We start from the raw sequence: 22,931 nt of genomic DNA, 5'->3' as shown, positions 1-22,931 counted from the left end.
GAAATCAAACAGGTTAAGGGCTTCTTTTCTAATTCAAGTATTTTAATTTTTTTTAAATGAAAAACTAATTAACAGAAAAAGAAAATTAAAGAAACATAGTAGGCTAAGTGGTTAAATATATTTATTTGAACAATATTAGTTACAAATATATATTAGAACGAATCAAGATTATTTTTTATTTCCTACACTTTAAATTTGTAATGGCGAAATGCAAAGAGCATCCAATTTACAAATTCTTCCATTTTTTTCTTGAAGATATTTAAAAATTATTCAATTTTGAACATTTGTACTTTCACTTTGTTCATATATTTAAGCTTTCTTTAAGAAATAAAATTGTGTCTAAGTAATTGAATATTAAAATTTATATTTACTACATCCCGTGTGAAAATAGCCCGGGTTAGCCCTGGTACGACAAGGTTTCTGGTCGGGGACTAGCCGGGCTATGTTTGTTTTTTAAGAGCCTAGCCGTGCGCTGGTCGGGGACTCGCTGGACAAAATTTATGTCAAAACCCCAGTCGGGGGCTGACTGGACTCTGATCTGACAAATCTTATGATCGTATGTTCAGACGGTAGCTGGCCGGGCGCTGATTGACAATAATAAAATGGTTGAACCTTGTTTATAACTTAATTACTTTCTCTGATTTCATTAAAAAATGGATGCGTATACCCGCATGGATGTTCCACGCGTTCACGATTGAATTTCTGAGTCCCGTCGTTGAAAATTTTTAATGTTCATAAAAAATTACATTTCCTGTCATTGTAAAAAGTTGTGAAATAGTCTAAAACGGGAAAACACCAAATATCACGTGAAGAAAAATTGTAATCGATTTAAATTATTGATTTTAAAAGTATTTTACTGATATTCCTGTTAAAAGTTTGTGTATTTTATATTAACATTACGCCACATGATAATAAATAATTAGAAAAAGAGTACTTAAAAGTTGGTACTTTAACTTTTCTGAACTGTAGCTTATGAGGATGGCTTTTTCAACGAGTTTCAACTTGTCGGTTTAGCGCAGTGGTTAGCACTCCCGACTGCTAGGCGTCAGATTTAGGTATAGATATATGTCGGTTCGATACCCTGTAGCATTAGAAATTTTATTTGTAATATATAATGTTTAAAAATGTAATATATGTATTTTTACCCTAAACAGGACTATTAATATTTAAAGTCAAAATACTCGCAATCATTTCATATTTATTTTTAAAATCTTTTTTGTCTCTCAAAGACTACGTGAAAATAGTTAATGTTGCCTGTGTGCTTAGCGTGTGGAATTTTCTATATTAATATGCTCCAATTCTACAGTAAAAAAGAATCAAATTGATCCCCTAACTCAGTGACAGATGATCTGCATACAATTGAAACACGAATTATTTAAATCTAGTAAAGCAGCAATTAATCTTGTCCGGGCCACGGTCGAAATCCCTGGCCAGCTCCCGGCCATGCTCCATGGCCGGACGCTGGCCAGCGCAGCGTGACGATGCTGGTCGGATTCCGACCGGAAACCCCGGCCAGCTCCCGACTTAAAACCGGGCTCTCTGGCCGTAGACTGGCCAGCCCCGACTTAAATTTCCACCCGGGATTTTGAATAATTATTTTTAAATTTAAATGACTTCTTTTTACAATTAATGTATTTATAAAATTTATATTCTGACGCCAAAGAAAAACTAAATCAGTAAAAATTAGAAGTTTTTCGTAGTTTTATGAGTGATATGACTGTCATGTCTGTCTATAGTTAATTTATCAAAATTTACCATTACTATCTACATCTGTGTACATAAAATTGATAAGGTGCATCAATATTTAAAAATGTTTAATTATTAGTGAAACGCCAACATGACATCAGCTGTGCTATCACATTCTGATAGAACACGAATCTCAAAATAAAATAATGAAAAGGAACAAAAGCATTACTACGATTCAACTTCATGCTGCAAACATAATGTATCAATTGCGAAAACTTGTCGATTATTGTCATTAACTAGCAATATTGTACTTGCGCTACGGCGCTACAGGGAAACGTTGTATTGGCAATTAATAATATAAGAATATGAAACTTCGGTGGGTTCTACGAAGAATATGCTATCTTTTTGTTACCGTTAAGAATTAGGCTAACTTTATTTTGTATGAAATTTAGTTAACACGTAGAAGTGTTAAAATATATAAAAATCGTTTAAAATTTTTTGTTTTTAAAGTTATAGGAGCTTAAATTACATTAGAAACTTTAATAAAAAATGCTGAAGTTTTGAATGCATTAGAAATATTTCAAAAAATAATATTTTATTTATTCCTCCTGAAAACTTAACTGAAAGCCTAATTCTTAACGGGAACGAAAAGATAGTCTATTCTTCGTAGAACCCATCGACTTTATTACTATAATTCCAATGTTAAATTGTACAGTTTCATTTCTTCAATAACAAATAGTTTGAATTGCTTTAATTCATGGGAACTTGCTGAATTTTTAAATCTCCTTAAATTCGAGGGATTTAGGGAATTGTGAAAATTTTAGGAATTTAGATCATTTGAGGAATTTAGGGAATTAACCCTTGAAGCGCAAACTGAGTGTAAAACGCCCAGCGATTTGTTTGCGCTTTAACAAAACGCAAACAATTCAAGAAAATGAATGAACAGTATAGGAGTAATTTTATTTTTGAAGCGCCGCATTTCGGAAGTATTCAAGTAAAATGTTAAGTAATAATATCAAATACTTAAAAAGTTATGAATATCAGAGTGAAATAAGTCATTTTCTAATTTTTTTTACAAAAAGGATTTTTTAACTACTTCAAATTTCAAAAACTGTTATGAAACTTTATTTTTCTAACTGTAAGATATAATTATTTTCAAGTGGGAAAATTTTGAAAAATTTAGAAAATAATATAATTCCAAGTGTTTTAAGTTATCAAAAAATAAAACACTTCTCAACTGAAAAATAAAATTAAAGAAACATTGCAAGTGAATGTCCAATATATTAATTTGAAAATTTTTAGTTCCCAATGATTAATTATATTATTTGGTACAATTTTGAAGATTTAATATTAATCCTAAAAAATTTCACATAGATATTATAAATTGAATAATATCCCCTTTTATACTTACATGTTTCTAAAATTTAAATAACAAAACCAACCAATTAAAGAAGCAGGAATAAAGAAAGAAAAATCAGTCGTACAAAATGTATTAGTTGCAAACACTTGTAGATTATTATTATCATTATTATAAAAATTAATGTCCCAGACTTAAGATGGTTATAGTCCAATATATCGAAGGCATTTTTTGTTAAATTTGGATTTTTATTTTTGAGCAGTCGGCACGGGGCTGTCTAGGAATATATAATCAGTCGCAGACGCATTTTCGTCATGCAGTCAAGTGATCTAATAAGAGCAATGTGGCTAATTTGACATATTGGACAAAGTCTTGTTTTTTACTCGTCTAAACACTTGAGCCACGATTATTATTGTTATCATTATTATTATTATTATTACTATAAATCATTGATAATACTAGTTTTCTAAGAATTTTCTTTTATTGATTTCAGATCTTCAACGGATACAGTTTCTCGAAGAGGCGTTTTGTCGAGAAGATGTTACGGAAGCGTGGAAATGGTAAGAGGATTTGTAAAGAAATTCATAGCAAGAGAAATGCCTTGCTGTTTTTTACAATGCATAACTTTACTCCTGAAACTCGAACATTTTTAGTTGCCTCAAATTGAGCAGGATGGCACAGACAGCGGAAGAAGATTTCGTGTAGAAAATGGAGATTCTCCCGGCGAGAAAGAAGAGGTGAGATGAAAGTAGTAAAGCGGATAACAGAGGATTTTTTGTCTAAACTACTCCTACTATAATCTCATAACTTGCACAAAATGACATTAATCTAAATGCAAAAGAATTTTTCAGTCACGAAGATTAAAAAAATACTTCGAAGTTTAAATAACTTACAAAAAGGGAAATCACCAATGCCTTGGGGCGTTACTGCTCAAAATTAGTTCGTTACTGTATATGGAAATATTTATTCTAACCGGAAATTAAAAGGGAGAAGTTTAAAACTTTTGGAACGATAAGAATTCTTAATACCTAACTGTTAGGTAACGATTATCTCTTTTTAAGGTAGATGATCGTTTGCCATTTTCCTCTTATAGAGGTGATAAAAACGGTCTTTTAGCCTTTAACATACTTCCTGATGGGCAATGGGGATATCATAAGAACCTAAGCATCGTTCCTTCATGATAGTTAATCCCATAAGGCCAAAGGTTATTCTGGGAGAAAAATTGTCCCGAAATAGAAGAAAAATTAGTTAATATCTTTATATTAAAAATAAATTGAAATGACTTCAGTAAATTAAGGTAAAAATCTATCATTAATCTGAAAATATTAAAGCAATCTAGTAACAAATAACGAATTCAATTAAACAATTAAAAGATAAACAAATAACAGAAGAGTTATATGTAAATTGTTTAAAGTTGTAAGAAATTCACAAATTGAAGAAAGCTTATTCTAAAATATTAAAACAGTAGTTAGGAAATGATAAATGGATAATATATACTTTACTGAAGCTAACATTTCTTATATATTTGTTAAAACCTCTTCTACGTTCAATCCTATTTAAAAAAATTGGTTGAATGAAAATCTCGAATTCATTGTTGTTTGTAAAAATTATTAATAAAAGAGAAGATTTTAATTGTCAATTATTTTAATATTTGGAAAAAAATGCTGTTCTTCAAATTATGCTGCAACAATATATAATTTGTGAACTTTTCAAACTTCTAAAGATGAGAAAAATGAAATCATGGGTAACGTAAACAATTTTTCAAAATCTTTTAGATCTAATTTCAAAAGATTAAATTTAAGCTTTGAAGATTTCAAAATATGTCCAAAAATAATCCAGAAGATTTTAAGACAAGGTTTTTAATTTGCACATGATTTGAACAAATCTTAGGAAAACTTTAAACTATTTCAAGAAATATTTCCAATCTCTTCTTTCTTCTTCTCTATTCATAATGTGTACCCTAAGGGTTTACATGACTTCCATTCTTTACAATCTTTCCGCTTATATCTATATTTTTTACAGTCTTATCCTTTCTATATATGTTTACAACTATATTTTTTATTATTATTTACAACTATTTACATAAAGTCTTATATCTAGTTCCTTATCTCTATTTCCTGCGATAGCGCAATTTAGGACTTATTAGCAAACGAGTGAGCGAGCGAACGAAAGCGAGAGTGCAAGCGTGAGAGAGAGCATGAGAACGCAAACGCATCTTAGTCTACTTAACTTTTACCTTACCATTACTTACAATCTTTACGCTTCTAATCTAGGCGACTTCCGTTTCCTTTTTCTTTGACTTTTTTATACCTGCATTTCCCTTTTTTCATGTTCATTCTTCTCCTAATCCATTTTCCCCTAGAATCTTAACCACATTCTCTTGCCAGCTTTCTTTATCTTCCATTTTTCTCCTACATCCTTCCCATACATGCTCCCATGTTTCCTCCTCCCATTCACATATTTTACACTTTCTGTTCTCTTCTTTTTCCCAGTACATCCCCTCCCTTACCTCGTGTCCCAATCTAAATATTGCTATTCTGGTCCACCTTCTCTCTCCCCATCCCTTTTCTAAATACTTTGACACTCCTTCCTTTTTTACCATCTTATACTATTTATTGTATTTTGATTCCTCAATCATCCCCCATATTTCTATTAATTGTCTTTCCCTCTCCCTTTTTCCAATTCTTCATAGTTGACTGCAGTCCCGTCTTCTATTTCTCTATCATTAAAGAACTTCCTCCTTTCTTCTTCCCATCTCGTTAATTCGATCGCCCTCCCTCTCTTCTCTTCTACCTCCATGAAACACTTTCTCACCAACTCCCCTCCCTTTCCCTCTCTTAGTTTCATCTCAAATTTCCATGCCCTCTTTCCCGCTCTAATACTTAACTTATACCTTTGCGCTTCTTCTCTCACCATATATCCTGGCGTACTCCTGTCTACCCCTAGGGTCCACCTTATATACCTTTCTTGTAAACTCTTAATATCTTTTTTTCTTTTCATCCCCATATCTCTGCTCCATAACTTAATACCGGCCATACCAGCGTATCAAATAACCACATTCTCCTTCTCCAATTTTGTTTAACCTTCTTTTTCCTATTCCCCATATCTGTTTCATTACCCCTGCTGCTTTTTTTAACCTTTCTCTTATATGAGCTGTATGATCTCCATTCGTTTGCAAGATATATCTTAAATATTTATACCCTTTAACTTCTTCTAACTTTATTCCCTTCCATCTCCCTGTTCATTCTTTCTTCCTCCCCCTCCTTTTCTAAACCTCATTATCTTTGTCTTTTCTACATTTGCATTCAGCTTTTTCCCATCTAAGTATTTCTCTAATCCTGTAATTAATCTTGCCATCCCTTCTTTATCATCTGCCATTAATACCATGTCGTCTGCGTATGCCAGTGTATATATCTTTTTCTTCCCTATCCTAACTCCTCCCCAACCTTTTCTCCTCATTTCTTCTTCTAAGTCTGTTATTAATACATTCAATAAAAGGGGGCTCAGAGGACATCCTTGTCTCACACCTCTCACCAACAAGAAACTATCTCCTAATTGCTCTCTTAGCTTAACCTGATCTTTGTCTCTCTAAAAATTTCTGATACTCTCTTAATTAATCCCTCTTTTATCCCCATTTTTACCATAACCTTTTCTATTTCGCCACGGTCTAAAGAGTCAAACGCCACCTTTAAGTCCACGAACATTGCTATCATTGCCCCTTTTTCCCTTTCAATTCTCTTATTTACTAGATAGTTCAGAACGTATATGTTGTCCATTACCCCCATTCCTTTTCTAAACCCTGTTTGATTCGGTGGCTCGATCTTTTTTTCTTCAACTTCTATCTTCAATCTCTCCGACAAAATAGTTACATATACTTTATACAATGTTGGCATCAACGTCACCCCCATATAATCTATAACCTCCTCTCCTTTGCCATTCTTTACTTTTGATATAACTACTACTTCTTTCCATAACTCTGGCCCCACCTCTCGTCTCCATACTCTATTACAGATTATCCATGACCATTCCTCTAGTTCCTCCCCTCTATATTTCCATACTTCATTTAGAATCTCATATATACCAGGTGCCTTTCCATCCTTCATTATTCATAAAACCTTAACTATTTCTTCCCTGGATATGTCCTCTTCCTCATGTATTTCTCTACCATATTTTCCTCCTTTTATAACTTTTCTCTCTACTCCTTCTAGCAAATCCAAAAAATATTTCTTCCATTCTACCATTTCAATATCTTGGTTTACTCTTTTTCTTCTTTTTCTTTCTCTATTTACTACCTTCCATACCTCTTCTTCCGTTCTAGCCTTCTCTCCCTCAAACCTTTTATTCTCTTCCTCTTTCTGTGATAACACAACTCAGTATACTCTTTCTTTTTTTCCCCTATAGTCTTCCCCATTACTTTTTTCTTTTCTTCACTTTCTTAATTTCTTGCTGACCTCCTTTTTTTTCTCTTTACAGTCCTCATCCCACTCACTTCTACCCCCCCCCCCTTTGCTAACTTTATTTTTGTTTGTGCACTCTAATCCTATTTTTATTTCTCCTATAATTTTTTCCATCTCCTCGTCCACATTTCCTCTCCCATTTTGGTATTTCCGACTTTTTCTCTAAACTGTTCTTTTCCTTCTCTTGACCAATCCCCCTTTCCTACACTTTTTACATTTGCTCCACTTTTATTCATATTTCTCTCTTACCTCATCATCCACTATCACATAATCAATTACCGTTCCCCTTTCACCTCCTGAGCGTGTATAGCTTTGAAGATTTCAGAATATGTCCAAAAAGAATCCAGAAGATTTTAAGACAAGGTTTTCGAAGCGTTCAAAAGTCCTAAATGCCTCTTTAACTAACCCAAGTTTTCCTAAAATTTTGTTAAATCCTGTAAAACAAAAAAAAACAAGATTCTTGGAATGTTTCTATAAACTTTTTCAACTTATCTAAAATTTTCAAAAATCATTTTAAATTGTCTCAAAAAAACCTAGGATAATTATATTTATATAACATTGAATTAAATAAACAAATTAATTAAAAAAGTAAAGAGTATTCGAAATTTGTATTATATGTGAAACATTATCATTTTTCGCTTTGAAGTATAATTTGCCTAAAATTTCTTTTCTTTCTTGATTGGAAAATTTGTTTTGGTAAGAATTTCATATTTTTTATTAAATATACAACTATTTAATTTAAAAATAATTTTTTTATTGAGTGTCCAAATATCTTAACTAAAATTCTTCCTTTTAGATGAATTTAAATATTTTTTATTCAAAATTAAGATCTTTTTAATTTTAATATCAACCATTATATTTTTCGTTATGAATTCATCTTTTTCGGTCAAGGATTCAACTACACTGTCAAATATTCACTTGTTTGACTAAAGATTCATCATTTTAGTTAAAAATTGATTTCTTTAATTGAAAATTTAACTGTTTTATTATAAAAATAATACTTTTGGCAGAAAATAAATCTTCTTGGTTAACAAGTCTTTTTTTGTTGTTGTTGACGATTCATAATTTTCTTGAAAATTTGTCTTTTTTGGTAGAAAATTCATTCATTTAATTGAAGATGATCCTTTTTGAACGAAATTGATACTTTAGGTTTAAAAAAGTAAACTTTTTGTAGAAAAATCGTCTCTTCAAGGGAATATATAATCTTTTCGTTTAAAAATTAAATTCAATAATCTTTTTTATATAATAAAACTTGCAAGCTTGAAAAACCTGGAATTATATTAGCATCATTTTGTCGAAAATTGAAGTTTCTATTAAAAACTTTAGTTTATGTTGGTATTTTACATCGGAAGTCCGTATTTTTGGTAAAGAATAATCATATTTCCAAGGAAATCATTTTCTTTAATGCTGGGTTAAGTTATCGTTTCACACCGGAAACATTAATATAGATTTGAATGAAGATTTACGGTTTTTAAATAAATGAATGTAATTTCGACGGTTCTCACCTGAAACGGTTTATTTGAAAAAAAAGCATTAAGTGTCAAAGAATATCTACAATTTCGAACAATTTCTTATTTATAGTATATTAGTCTTTTTGTCGAAAAATAGTAATTAAGTTCATATTTTTCGGTTTAGTTGGCGTATTGTACGAGAAATCCCTTCCATTTTTCAGCAGAAAAAATTAATATTATATATATATAAAAGAAATTTTCAAACATTTATAATTTGCTAATAAAACAACATTTACTTAAAATATAAGATTTTAAATTTAATTTGAGCAATTCTAACATTATAACATCTCAAATTAAGCAGCTTTTTAAATATTAAAATGAATCGACAATTATTTAAATTCATTCAAATCATTCAAATCTATTAATATGCAACATTAATTAAATCTTTGACGGATTCACATTTCTTTCAATATAATAACATTTCTTCTTATATGGTTTCTTTCTGAAACTTTATTTAAAAAGACATGTATTCAAAAAAAAAAATTTTCGGTTTTTTTTAAAAAACAATTTTTTTGTCAAGGGTTTATCAAATCAGTACCAAGTGATTATAATTCCGTGGAAACCCCAAAACGCTGAAAAAAATCAATTATTAAACAAAATTTTTCTTGTATATTTTCGTATTTTCTGACTAAACTACAAACGCTTTTTCGTCTTATCCAACTCATTATATTCTATTTTTGGAATAGAAAGAAAGTTTTGCATAAGGTTTGAACTCATTCACTAAAAAATTCGGAAAGTCATCAAAGCAAACAATTACCAAATGTCGCATTAATGTTAATTTTATATTTTAATTTGAAAATTGCGTGAGCAACAAAGATAAGACCGCACACTTGGCGCGCGTATTTGTTTTCTAGTTCAATGTAAAAGATAAAGTTAAACACGAGGTCGAAAACCCACAACATATTTTTCAATTAGACATGGAATAAAACTAATTCAAAATTTTCCATCTAAAATAGACTAAAACTATATTTTTTTCCCTCGAATATTCGGTGCTTCACAAAAGATGTTTGGTTCGCCGAGTACGCCAGTATTGGAAAATCCAGAGTACCAGACCCGATGGTACTTCAAATATTTTCTTGGAAAATGTGAGTACACTCAAGCATCGTGCACGCCTTGAATTCAGTAGAAATCTATTCGGAATTAGCGAAGTGTAATATTTTTTCCTGATTTTGACTTGTTTTTTGCTAGTGCATCAAAATTATGTGGCCTCAGATCAAGAACGAAATCCCTTGTTCCTGTCTGTAGTTATCAGCGAGGGTGGTGATCAATGCGTCCCCCACTACAGGGTGATTCTTTGGAGACGCACGGTGAATATACTTTCATAAATCATACTTTAATCTTTTTCAGATAATAAAACTCAACGATCGATGCTAGTCTGATTCTCTTTTTTTCATCCAGGGTGCTCAAAAGATATCCCTGCCTTACTCGCCGAATAAAACGATGACTGTCAAACAAATCCTCAGGTAAACTTTCTAAAGACTATGTGGGCGATTTTTAAATAGATTTTAATTTGTATGTCCCATGATGTTTATTCGATGTTGTCAGAACATTTAAAGCCTTTTAAATAAATTACAGCACATATGGTGGCCTACTTTCTTAGATAATGTACTGATAATGTACCTAACAAATACAGTTAAGCACACATTGGTTGAAATGACAGGCTGCGGACTCATTCGAGATATTAAAATAAACAATTTTTCAAGGAATTTTTTAAATATTATATTACATCTTGGGATTACCTCTTTTTTAATCTGATATGCAGTATACATCTTCCAAAAAATGTAATGAAATTCTTTTGAATCTTTTAAGATGCACTCTAAAAGCTGTGAAATCCATTGAAATCCTTCCAGAAAACCCTGAAATTTGTTGTTCAGATTGTAAACAATTTTGTAAAGCCCGTAAAAAGCCCTCTCGTGAAATTTAAAACCTTTGAAATACCTTGAAATTTGTAGCATTCATTCAATCTTTTAAAATTCCTAGTAATCCCACAAAAATCTAATAAAATCCCCATGAAACGCCTTGAGATCAATGATCTCTTTCAAAATTCCTTAAAAAATTATTCAATATTTGAAACACTAAAATCCTTGAAATCTTTGATATTTTTTTTAAAGTTTTGAAATCTCTTGAAATTGTTCAAATCCATTGAAATTCTGTTGCAATCATCTGGAAAACTTTACAATTTTTTTAAATCCCTTAGAATCTGTTCAAACTCCTTGAAATCTTATAGAATCTTTTAATTTTTTTCGAAATCCTTTGAATCCTTCAAATATTGTAAAATTCCTTGAAATCTTCGAGATATTTTAAACTTCTGAAACCCTGATAAATCATTTGAAAATCCCTAGAAATTTTTTAATCTCTTGAAGTTTTCTATAACCAGGGTGGCTGTTTTAGATGGTTGTGGCCGAGAACATTTTTTTTCGATTATTTATCGGTTTGCTAGAGTTTTTCACGATCCCTAAAATTAAAATATTAAAACGCAGTTTGAAGTATTCTGATTTTTAAACTTTAAAATTGGAAGCTAAAAACATTTTGAATTCCGAAATTCTGTTTTCAAAGGCTAAATAATTTATATGTGTAAAATGGAAGCTTGAAACTCTTTTCAATTATACAAATTTAAATTAAATGCATTGAACTGCAAAATTAAAATTTAGCATTTTTACTTACAAAATAAAATTTTTCTAATTCCAATGATTAAAATTGTAACGTTTAATGTTTAAATTTAGCAGTCCAAACTTTTAACAATTCAAGGCTTTCTATTTCAAACAATTCAGTTTCTAATTTTATAATTTTGAAGATTTGTTTTATAGTTACTAATTTTAAATGAACGATTTAATGTTGCTAAATATTTCAAAACTGTCCTTTTTTAAAATAAAAACCATCAAGTTTAATGGGCTAAAAACGGAATATTTTAGATTGAAACAATATTAGAATACGATTTAAAATTGAGTAAAATAGTTTAATTGAAAATCTATAATTTCAAATTATTCCTCAATTAAAAATAGTTTATAAATTTTCAATCGATGTTTACATTCGATTAACTATTAAGGCTTTCCAATTAAAAAAGCTTAATATTTAACGTTAAAATCTGAAAGTTTGGGCTTAAAATGAATACACAAAATGGAAAATCTATGATATAAAATATATTAGAACACGTATTCAAACTAAATGATTTTATAATTAAAAAGGTTAACAATTGGACTTAAAATTGGGAAAAAATTAAAAATAGAAACTTATTTCAAGTTGCATTACATGATTTCATATGAGATTTGTGATATTTCAAGTGTCTTTATACATTTTTTTGTATTTTTTAAAACTCTGAAATTTGTAAGACCCAGTTGAATCTGGTGAAGTCCTGTAAAATCTCCTGAAATATCTAATATACTTTAACGCGTAGAAGGCACACTGGTGTGAGAATCGCACCGGAAAATCTTTTAGTTTTCTGGAATTTGCGCAGGCACAACTGCAGCGGTTTATCCCCGCTAGATTAAATATACATATATGTGAAATATGCGTAACATATGCTAGATGTTTATTATATGTTCAACATGTTAAATGTTGAGTATTAACATTGCAAAAAAAACAATTCGCAGCAGTGTGCCTATAGACGGTGCGTGAAGGTGCTTGCCTTTGACGGGTTAAAATTCCATTAAAAATGTCCAAATCTTAAAAATCTTCTGAGGCCCCATCAAATCCATAGAAGTCTCCTAAAACTTCATTTCATTTTATTTACCCCCTAAAGCTCTATATAATCTTCTCTAAATTCCTCAAAGTCCTTTAGAGTCTTTGGAATGTTTTTATATATTTTATATCTGTTTAAAATCCCTTGAAATTTTCAAAATATTGAAATCCCTGGGAATCTTATAAATTTAAAATCCCTTTAAACTTGTACGGTTGAAGGAGTAAACCCCTTTCCCAAAGTTGGCATCATAAAAAAATGGTGGGAATTATATCACATGAAAGACGAAAAATAACTAAAAAATTAATAAAATAGGTTTTCTTTTTTGTTTCGGAGACAGAAAAAATGTACCAAGCGCACTTTTTTCTTACTTTCTAGAATTTTTTTAGGAAGTATATTAGCCACATTTGTAGATATTTTAGAATGTTCTGGAACTATTTGTATGCAAATTCATGCGAAGGATATGTATATGAATTTATTTGGTAAAAATTACATTTACGCAGAATTTAAAAAAAAATCCAACAAAAGTTTTTGAACAAATGTTCAAACACATTAAGGGAAACACGTCGAAAAAAGTTTTAAACCAAAACTTCAAAACAATGTTTTAAAAATATTTTTAGAGTTTTTCAGATTACATAGACAACTTTTTCACATTTTTAAAAACCGTTCAGCCTACCAAAATCAGTTAAAAATCTTCACAGTAATTATATAACATTAATTCACTCTTATTTCGGAAACGAAAATTGAAATCTATTTGCAAATTGCGTATCTATAAATCCCATTACTTTGCAGACTTCACAACCTTTTTCTGATTGCCAACTTTATATCTCCCTTTTAAAGAATTACTCTTTTTCTCCTGTTCTAAATCAACTTCACCGTTTCCCCTTTTTATAATTTTTATAATTTTTTTGCTAAAATGATGAGTTAATAGGAATCAATAAGAAAATCGAACTTTTCTTCATTGAAAGTTCATTATTTTTATAAAGAAATTCTACTTATATTTCAATACTGCAGTTTTGACAGCCACGCTGGCGCGGGTTCGATTCCCAAAGCAGGAAGCGAGGCTGGACGTGCTTTTTGAAAGCGTCGCTTCTATCCCTTGGTCGTTAGTTTTTGTCCCTTGTCCCTACAGATACCATATAGTTTAAAATTAACCCTACAGTACAGTTGCTAATGACCCTGGCAGTTGATTGAAATTGGTTGAAAGCTGAACTATTCCGTTAAAAATTCATTTTTCTGCGAAAGATTCATATCCTTGATATAAAATTTAATTATTCGGTTAAAAATAAGTTTTTTTTTTGTAAAACTCAATTTTTTCAATAACAGTTAATTAAATTATTTCATTTTCGATTGTAAATTTAACTTTTTATATTAAATTATCAAAAATTTTGATGAAAATTCATGTATATGGTTCAAATTCATCTCTTTTATTGATACTTTGTTTTTTAAATTAATTATTTAAGCTGATAATGTACCTCTTTTATTTTAGTTTAAAAACTTATCTTTTTTATTTAAAACTTTATATATTTGTTGAAAGTTTAACCATTTGGTTTAAAATTCGTCGTTTCATGCTAAAGATTGAACTTTTTTCAGATGAAAATGCCAATAAAAATTTATCTTTTTTTGTAAAAAATCATTCTTTCTAGTTAAAAATTCATTATTTTGTTTAAAATTTGTCCTTTTTAGTAGTAAATTAACTGTTTTAGTTGAAAGCTCATGCATTTTATTTAAAATTCGTCCTTTTAACGTAGAAAATCAATCTTTTCTCGATGAAAATTTATGTATTATGTTTAAAATGCGTCCTTTTTTGTACAAAAATGATCTTTTTAGTTAGAAATTGATTTTTGAAAAACTATCTTTTTATTTAAAGATTCAAGTATTTTGTTGCAAATTCGTCTTTTCTGCTAGAGGAATAACCTTCTGGGTTACAAATTTATTAAAAATGTCATTATTTTCTTTAAAAGTCATCATTTTTGAAAAAAATTGAACTGATTTTTTGAATACTCGTCTTTTTTTATATAACGTTTCAAGGAACACGTTACTTTTCAATAATTTCTAGAAGTATATGAATTTAAAACCGTGAAGAAATGTATTACAAGTTCTCTACTAAGGTTAAAATGAATATTTAGTGCCGTTTTTCTTTCCACCCTCTTATTCCTATAAATTTTCACGAGGTAATTTGTATTCAACGCATATATTCGAATATTCCTGGAGAAGAAACTCTTTCTATCCTCTGGGCTTTGTTCTATCAGCCCCAACCTCTAAAAATACGGCTGCAGCTGCAGGAGTACCTGCTTTAACTTTGAGGAATACCATTGATGAAATGTCTTTCCTCTTTTTCCTTTGCAGCAATTTCTTTGGACTTGAAAAACTAGACAAAGCACCCAGGGAAATATTTTCACCGGAAATACAAAAGGTATTTTCATAAAATTGTGTCTATTCTCTTTCTTCAGTAATTAAATTACCATTGTTGAAATATTGTAGGATCTTCTGTTACTTGAAGAACAAGAGGGTTCAGTAAACTTCAAATTCGGTATTATTTATGCCAGAGAAGACCAGACGACTGACGACGAGATGCTATCGAATGGTAACGAATATTCACTTTTTTATTGGAATTCCAAATGACTAAAAGCAGGGTGTCTAGTCATCAAGTTAATTTTAAATTCCCGGTTTTTTTCGGCTAAATTTTTTCGCCTGCCCAATTTAACCCTTAAAAGGTATCCCCTCTCTGTGATAACATTAAGTATGAGGGGGGTCGCTGAAGACCCCATCAGAAATTTCTTTATTGCAACAAGGATTTTTAATATTTTTACACAAAAATTTATTTAAGTGCACTTTTGTATATCCTTTATAATATAAAACTAGTTAATATATTTCTTTTTAATTTTAATATATAAAAAAATGTTTTAAGCTAAAAAAAATGGAAAAAATGACTTTTTACCAAAAAATCTATATTTCTTTTAATTTTCAATAATAAGACCTAAAAATTGAACTGCATATACTTAAGATATAGTACTTTAACAAAATTTTCGCTGTAAGTCTGATTTAAAAATTTTTAACCTACGAAAATCATGACTTAGAGAAGGCTGGGTATAAAAGACCCCAGGGATAGCTTTAAGGGTTAAAGATGTCTTTGTGCAATTTGGCAATTACTTGAAGATAATAATAATTTATAATTATTATGATATGCTACTTAATGATTTTGGAATTGATTGCAATTTAATTAATAACACACATGATAAATAAAAAATAGATTATAAATTAATTAATAATGAATAACATAGCTTAAATAATTATTTATGTCATAGCAATGAAATAGAAATTTTGAAAATACAAATTACTATCTTGTTATAGTTTTGTTAGAATATTAAGTTTCAAAAATTTAATTCAATTTGAGAAAGTACATCTGGTCCAATTCGTTAACTTTTCTCAATTTTCGCCACGATTTGAAATTTTTTTATTTTGGACTGAAGATATGCTATCAACGACCTCGAAACTCTCCGAGTAAGCATTTTTAACTCAATCCGGCAAAGTTTCTATATTTCTGACGCCATTTCGAAACCTCTATTTTGAATTTTAAGTTTTTGACCGAAAAGTCGTAATCAGAGACCCCTAAAAAGATGCAAAATTAAAAATGACGATCTCGAAATAGCGGCAAAGATTGAGAAAATTCCTAATAGCGACACTGAAAACCCGCTAATAAGAACTTTGAGCCTGATTGTTTCATGTTTTTAATTTTAGCCAAGATTTCGGGTCTTCCGACTCGAAAACACTTAAAACGTTAGTCTCTGGGTCTTAATAAAAAAAAATTTTAAAATTCGCAAAATTAATTTTGTTCAAATACAGAGTTTCATATAATAACAAGATCGAATTTTTTTTAGCTAGCATTGTTTTTGTTTCATGATTAGTTTTAATACAAAAAATGTTAACTGAAAAAAGTTCCCAAAAATCAATAAGTACTTCAAACATAAATCACCATGAATCAGCTCATTATTATTGAAACAGCTTGGATGTAAAATATACTTTATGAATTTCAACAAAAAATAAAAAAATTTGAAAGGACCTTTTCTTTAATAATATTTAATTGCAAATTAAGGCCAATCTCGTTTTTCTAGTTTTGCGAACAAAAAGCATCGAGGAAACTTCAAATTTGCCACAACTACGAGCATTACAGTTGTTCTATATAGTTGGAAGAATATTTCTAGAAAGTTCTAGAAAGTTCTAGGAAGTTCTAGAAAGATATATTCAAAATTGGCGGAAATTTTACTTTGTGAAATAGTATACGACGCCGCGCCGTAACAATTCTTCCTCAAACAGCGAACTCGCTGATGAGCTTTTCAGGATTCGTCGCGAACTATTTTTGATAATATATACTTTCGCCAGTTTTTAATTAATCTATCTAAAACATTTCAGAAATCTTTTTGATACTGTACAGAAAAACTTTCTAGTTGGAAGTTGTTTCTAATCTAAAGTTCCGTCGATAATTTTTGACGGCGAAACTAAAAAAACATGATTACCAATCGAGCCCAATTTGCAATTGAATATTATTAAACAAAACATAATTTCAACATTTTTCATTATCGTATTGTCATCCTTAAAGTATAACTTATATGTGAGGTATATTTTTAAGAGTTTAAATAATATTTAGCTGGGTTATGATGATTTATGCTTTAATCACTTTTTGATTATTGGGAAATGTTTTTTCTGTTCTTAATTGTTATTATTAAAACTAATCATCAAACAACAAAAAAAGGGAAAAAAATTTTCATCTTGTTATTATATGTAAGCGTACATTTAAAACAATAATTTTGCGATTTTGTAAATTTTCATTTCTAAAGGCGCAGGGTCAATGCTTTCAGAGTTTACGAGCGTCGGCCGAGTTTTTAAACCAGACAGCTAAATTTCAAAAATAGGATTTTTGGTTTTATCAGGAATTTCTTCAATTTTTATTGACAATTTATATAAACAAATACTTTAGTATAGTGCGCAAATATTAAAAACACAAATTTCTTACCTAAAATGCCTTTTATTTTGTATCGGAATTGCAATTGTTAACAGGGAATATATATAATATTGTTTTTCATAATTATATAATTATAGAAATCAAATGCTCCAAAGGAGCGTTCATTCGTGAAATTTTCTCTTTTTCAATAAGTTCTGTCAGAAGCCATTCAATGCATATATTTAATCAAGATTGTCAGCTAATAATTAAATTAACAATTATTATAAGCAATCAATTAAATAAATATGCAACTGCGAATATTTTTTACCTGAGTAGGTGCATTTTTTAACTAACAACTTTTCATTTTAATTTCCCAAATCCCCTTGTATCGTGCCCGGAAAATGCACCCGAAAATACAAAGTAGTAGTTTTATTTTAAATTCCCGCAAAAAACGGTATTTTATGGAATTTTTTCAACCTGAATTATTTTTATGTGATAAGTGACAAGTTTTTAAGTATTTTTAAACTAATTTTTAATTGTTAAAATTATTTTATTCTCCTTTAAATCATGATGTTATTATTTTTCGGGATAAATATTAGATTTGATGCAGGTCAAGAGCATTTAAATAACACATTTGGCTTTTATTTAAATGCTGAGTGTGGTACATATATGTTATTTACGATATTTGGCAATCAAGCAAACCATTTTCATTTATTTAAACAATTTTTTTTCTCATCTAAATTTTGCAAAGATAGTAATTTCTGAAATTAATAATGCAGTTATTGAATACTAATAGTGTTATTTTTTGTTAAAGACATTAATCAAGTATTTAAACAAATTTAATTTCCTTAAACAATTTTCTCTTCTTTTAAATCTGGAATACATACTATTATCTGAAATTAATTTCACAATTATTAAATAATTTTTTGTGGAAGCCAGTTTGCAATTATTCAAACAATCAATTATTATTCACTTGCACCTTAATTTTTTCAAATTCCATTCAATTTTTTACCCACGTTCTGGATAATTATTTTCTTATGGAAAGGAGTAACTTATGTTAATTGTTTTAATAATTGCAAACTATCTTTTAAAAAAAATATCACTCTTAACATTCATTAATTTATTTAGTCCTCAATCCCAGAAAATAAGAAATATTCACGATTTGCTTGACGAAGAAAAATAATTACCGCTATTTTGCAATTTTTTTCATTTTCCGGACACATTACAGGAGGTTTGCGGGAGTAAAAATTAGAAGTTTATGGGTAGGTAAATTATTTTTTGAAAATTCCTTAAAGGATGACTGAACTTTAATTTATAAGTACTTCTTTTTCTGTTATTTCGAAAACTGAGCTTTTCGCATTTAAAACCTCATGTTCATGTTAAAGTCACGGTTTAATGTTGATCGATGTGAAGAAAAAAACGGAATTTTTAACAAATTGGAGACTGCCCTGTCCCCGCCATTTGTTCGAATCCACAAAAAATAAATGTATCTTTTGTCCAAAAAAATTATATTTAGAGATTCCCAAGCCCGATGAAGTACAAATTGTTCCTAATACATAAAATACATTTTTTTACTGATAAAAATATATTTACATAAATTTGTTGAACATTTTGTTACTGTTTACAGCAATTTTGTCTTGGAATAGAGTTAGAAAGTCGCGTTTTTTATGAATATTTTTATTTGTTTTCAAGTCTTCAGTTAGAACGAGGCAATGGTAAATTAGAGTTAAGTGAAATGATTTTATAAACAATGTATTATTATTATTTATAACAATACCATCTTAGAATAATGCTAGAAATTTCCGGCTTTTTAAAAATGTTCCAATTTTGGTCCACTTTTATATTAGAATAAAGTAATAATTAATTTAAATCAACACTCATCATTTCCTAAACAATTTATCATTATTTTTAATAATATTCAATATTCGTTTGAATAATCGTGGAAAGTTGCGGTAGAGATAAAAAACAAAGGATGGCATGTTTCGGAGTAGGTGGGAGCAGTGATTCTGTAAATAACTTGCAAAAATTTTGTTTTGAATTATAACACAAAGTTCATTGCAGAGACTAAAATAAAAATTTGAAATTGCACACTCTATTCTATTAGAATATGTGCTGTCTCTATTTTAACTGAAAATCTTGTAACCTTAGCAGATTGTTTTTGTGTCGTGGAACCTCTGAATATCATTTTTAACCCATTTATTTTCTTGTAAATTCGAACAAATTTAGAGGAGGGTGGCGTACAAGAAAACCCGAAGAAAACTATTTTTTAAGCATATTTTGAACAACCTCGTAATCGTGAGGTTTCGATTAAACTTATTTAAAATACATATTCAATCGATTTTTATTATCATTTTTCAATAGATAAGATGTATGAATTTTTTCAAATTTCTGTTTTCAACGTGGTAAAATGTTTATTATATGATATTTTTAATACATTTTAAGAAAACATTGAAATTTGTCCTATTTTTACAATATCTTCTTCAAACATTAATAAAGTGTCTTTATCTTGGCCCATGTCATAATTATTATTAACAGAATTTAAGAACGGTAATGTATACTTTACTTGTATGTGTGTACATATAATCGAAGATCAATTAGCTTTGATCGTATCATAAGTAAAACAATGAGATGCCCCTCCCTCTGATTCTCAAATAAACTTCAACAATAATAATAATAGGATAAAATAAAAAAAAGTAGATTTTTGTTAAAAGAAAAAAATACCCAATCCTAGATAAAATTCCCGTTTCTCCCAGGCAAATAAAATGCTCAGATTTTTCCCCTTTTTTCGATTTCCCGGTCCGCAGGCTAGAGTCTAGACACCCTGGAAGAGTTATTCGACCTTGTGACACCAGTTAACTTTTTTTTGCAGAAAGGGGCAGTCCGGGTTTCGAGAGGTTCCTGGAAACGCTTGGGGAACGAATACGGCTCAAGGGTTGGGACAAATACAGAGGAGGTCTCGACGTAAAGGGTAAGATCAATTTACTTCATTCATGTACTGCGTAGGAAGTAACGGATGTAGGGGGATATTAAATTAATCATTTGTAATTAGATTTTCCTCGCACAGTTTACATGAAAACGTTTCATGAATTTTGCAAACAGCGAATTAACAAAGGGGTGTAGTTTAAATTTACATTTTACTTTTACCCTCACAGCATATGACATCGGCAGAATATCCCATTTATCTCGCAGGATATCTTACGAATATCGCGAATTATATTCCAAAAAGCGGAAATATCGATATTCCTGGAATTTTCCGAATATATATCAGAATTACAATTCTATAATTTGGTATATTCCTAGAAATTGAGATATATCTAGGATCTGGGCTAGGGGAAACCACCCTACAGTAGATAGGAAAAAATTCAACAACATTGAAATGGATCATATTCTAAAAATTTAAGAAAGTTGATCGTTTTTTAATAAAGCTTATATACTCAATTGAGTATTCTTATAGACAAAAATAGAGCATGCCAAAATACTCAAATCTCGATGATTATCATTTATCATCAGCACACTTAAAAATAAAATCAGTTTATTGAGTAAATAATAGTTGAATCTATAATTATTTTATATTCAAATCATAAAAGCTTAAATTAAAAAAAGTTACCTCTGACGTTTCGTGAGATTGATACGATCGGTACGAGATATTTAATTATCATACCATTTAACCTGACTTGCGATATAGGAGCAAAATAGTACATTTTTACATACCTTAGTCCTAATAATAATATATTTTACGAGTGACTCATTAAAATAACTCAAATTGATTACAACTCTCTATCAAACTAATTTTATGGATATATGCACCTTAGGGGGTTTTCGGGGTCACTGATCACGAATCTAAAATCAGATTTAAAAAATTCAACATGGCGGATTCAACATGATTGACAAATTTTGAAAAATTTATAGGATTTTCATCAAACTTGTCAGACTGTTATCAAACTTGTCATCAAAATACTCAGGGGTTTTTGGGTCGCTTATTACAAATCCGGAGACCGATTTGCAAAATTCAAATTGGCGGATTCAATATGAATCTAATTTGTAATCAACGACCCTTAAACCTCTAGATATGAAATATGACAAAAATCCATTCATCTTGTTAAAAATATTTCGCCATATTGAATCTTCTATTATGAATATGTGAAAGCCGACTTCAGATTTGTAATCAGCGACTCCAAAAATACCTGAGTAACAAGTTTTATGAAAATCCAACCATTTTTTCCAAATAAGTCGGCCATATTAGATCCACCATTTTCAATTTTTCAAATCTGACTTCAGACTTATTATCAAAAGCCCCAAAAACCCATAGACGCGAAATTTCATGAAAATCCATTCATTTTTTGAAGACTTCCGCCACATTGAATGCTCCATTTTGAATTTTGCAAATCTGGCTCGGTACTGCTAAAAATAGTATAAAACTTAATATACCCAAGCATATTAAAATTAATATATCAAGCATATAAAATCGCCCTTAAAAGCGACCTTAATAAATTTCATATACATTAATGTTAATCACGACTCTCTCGGTTCCAGTTCTACCTCCCCCCCCCCTCTCCCAACCCTCCCTTATTAACTGAAGTTTTTGGTGGGACTGACATTAGAACTACAATCTCCACCATATGACGATGTGATACTTAACTTTGACATGATTTCGACTCAGAAAATAAACTTATTGCATAAAGGTGTTAGTTGGGCGTATAATCTAAAAATGAATAATACAAACTACAAAATAGCCTCGGAAAGGACTGGAACTTTTAATGACAAAAGGCATGCCCACGGAAAATCTGAAGGTCATGTTTTAGGCGACGAATTGAGACTGGGTGTTTGGAATGCTAGGGGAGTAAATGATCTCAAGGTAAAAGAATTGCGTGAAACTATGGACGTGAAGCAACTAGGTATTTTATGTGTGCCCGAAACAAAGAAAAAGGGATGCGAAACTAAAGACATAAAAAACGGCGTGTTGAAAGGAGGATTTGACATATGGTCAGGAGTAGACTGTGAATCACATAGTAAACAAGGAGTAGGTCTGATTTTGTATGAAAGAGCAAAGCAGCATCTCGGGGACCATGGTTTCGTGTCTCCCAAAATGCTGTGGGCTAGAATGAAAGTAGGAATCAGAAGACTATTTACTCGTATCATAGCATGCCACGCGCCGGTTGATAGTGATCCTAGAGAAGTAAAAGACGCCTTCTGGGATACATTAAATGACACAATAAACATCTGCGAACATGGGGAAAGAATAATTCTACTAGGAGACATGAACGGTTGGGTGGGCATCCAAAATCAGGATACAGAAAGAGTA

The 22,931-nt window shown here is 30.0% G+C and overlaps 1 protein-coding gene across 5 annotated transcripts in view; it reads left to right on the top strand.

The window, feature by feature from the left end:
- LOC117179440 (GTPase-activating Rap/Ran-GAP domain-like protein 3) overlaps positions 1–22,931 on the top strand; it is a 125,861-nt gene that overhangs the window by 61,015 nt on the left and 41,915 nt on the right. For all 5 annotated transcript variants that reach the window (XM_033371243.1, XM_033371239.1, XM_033371240.1 and 2 more), the window contains 8 exons: positions 3,537–3,603; positions 3,697–3,780; positions 10,015–10,096; positions 10,200–10,318; positions 10,410–10,474; positions 15,037–15,103; positions 15,172–15,274; positions 20,499–20,597. In XM_033371243.1, the coding sequence (XP_033227134.1) occupies positions 3,601–3,603; positions 3,697–3,780; positions 10,015–10,096; positions 10,200–10,318; positions 10,410–10,474; positions 15,037–15,103; positions 15,172–15,274; positions 20,499–20,597 (622 nt within the window). In that variant the 5' untranslated portion in view covers positions 3,537–3,600. The remainder of the gene's footprint in view (positions 1–3,536; positions 3,604–3,696; positions 3,781–10,014; positions 10,097–10,199; positions 10,319–10,409; positions 10,475–15,036; positions 15,104–15,171; positions 15,275–20,498; positions 20,598–22,931) is intronic.

Source organism: Belonocnema kinseyi, chromosome 9 (genome assembly GCF_010883055.1).
Source record: "Belonocnema kinseyi isolate 2016_QV_RU_SX_M_011 chromosome 9, B_treatae_v1, whole genome shotgun sequence".
In the NCBI taxonomy this organism is placed as follows: domain Eukaryota; kingdom Metazoa; phylum Arthropoda; class Insecta; order Hymenoptera; family Cynipidae; genus Belonocnema; species Belonocnema kinseyi.
This window is presented reverse-complemented; position numbering and strand designations above follow the sequence as displayed.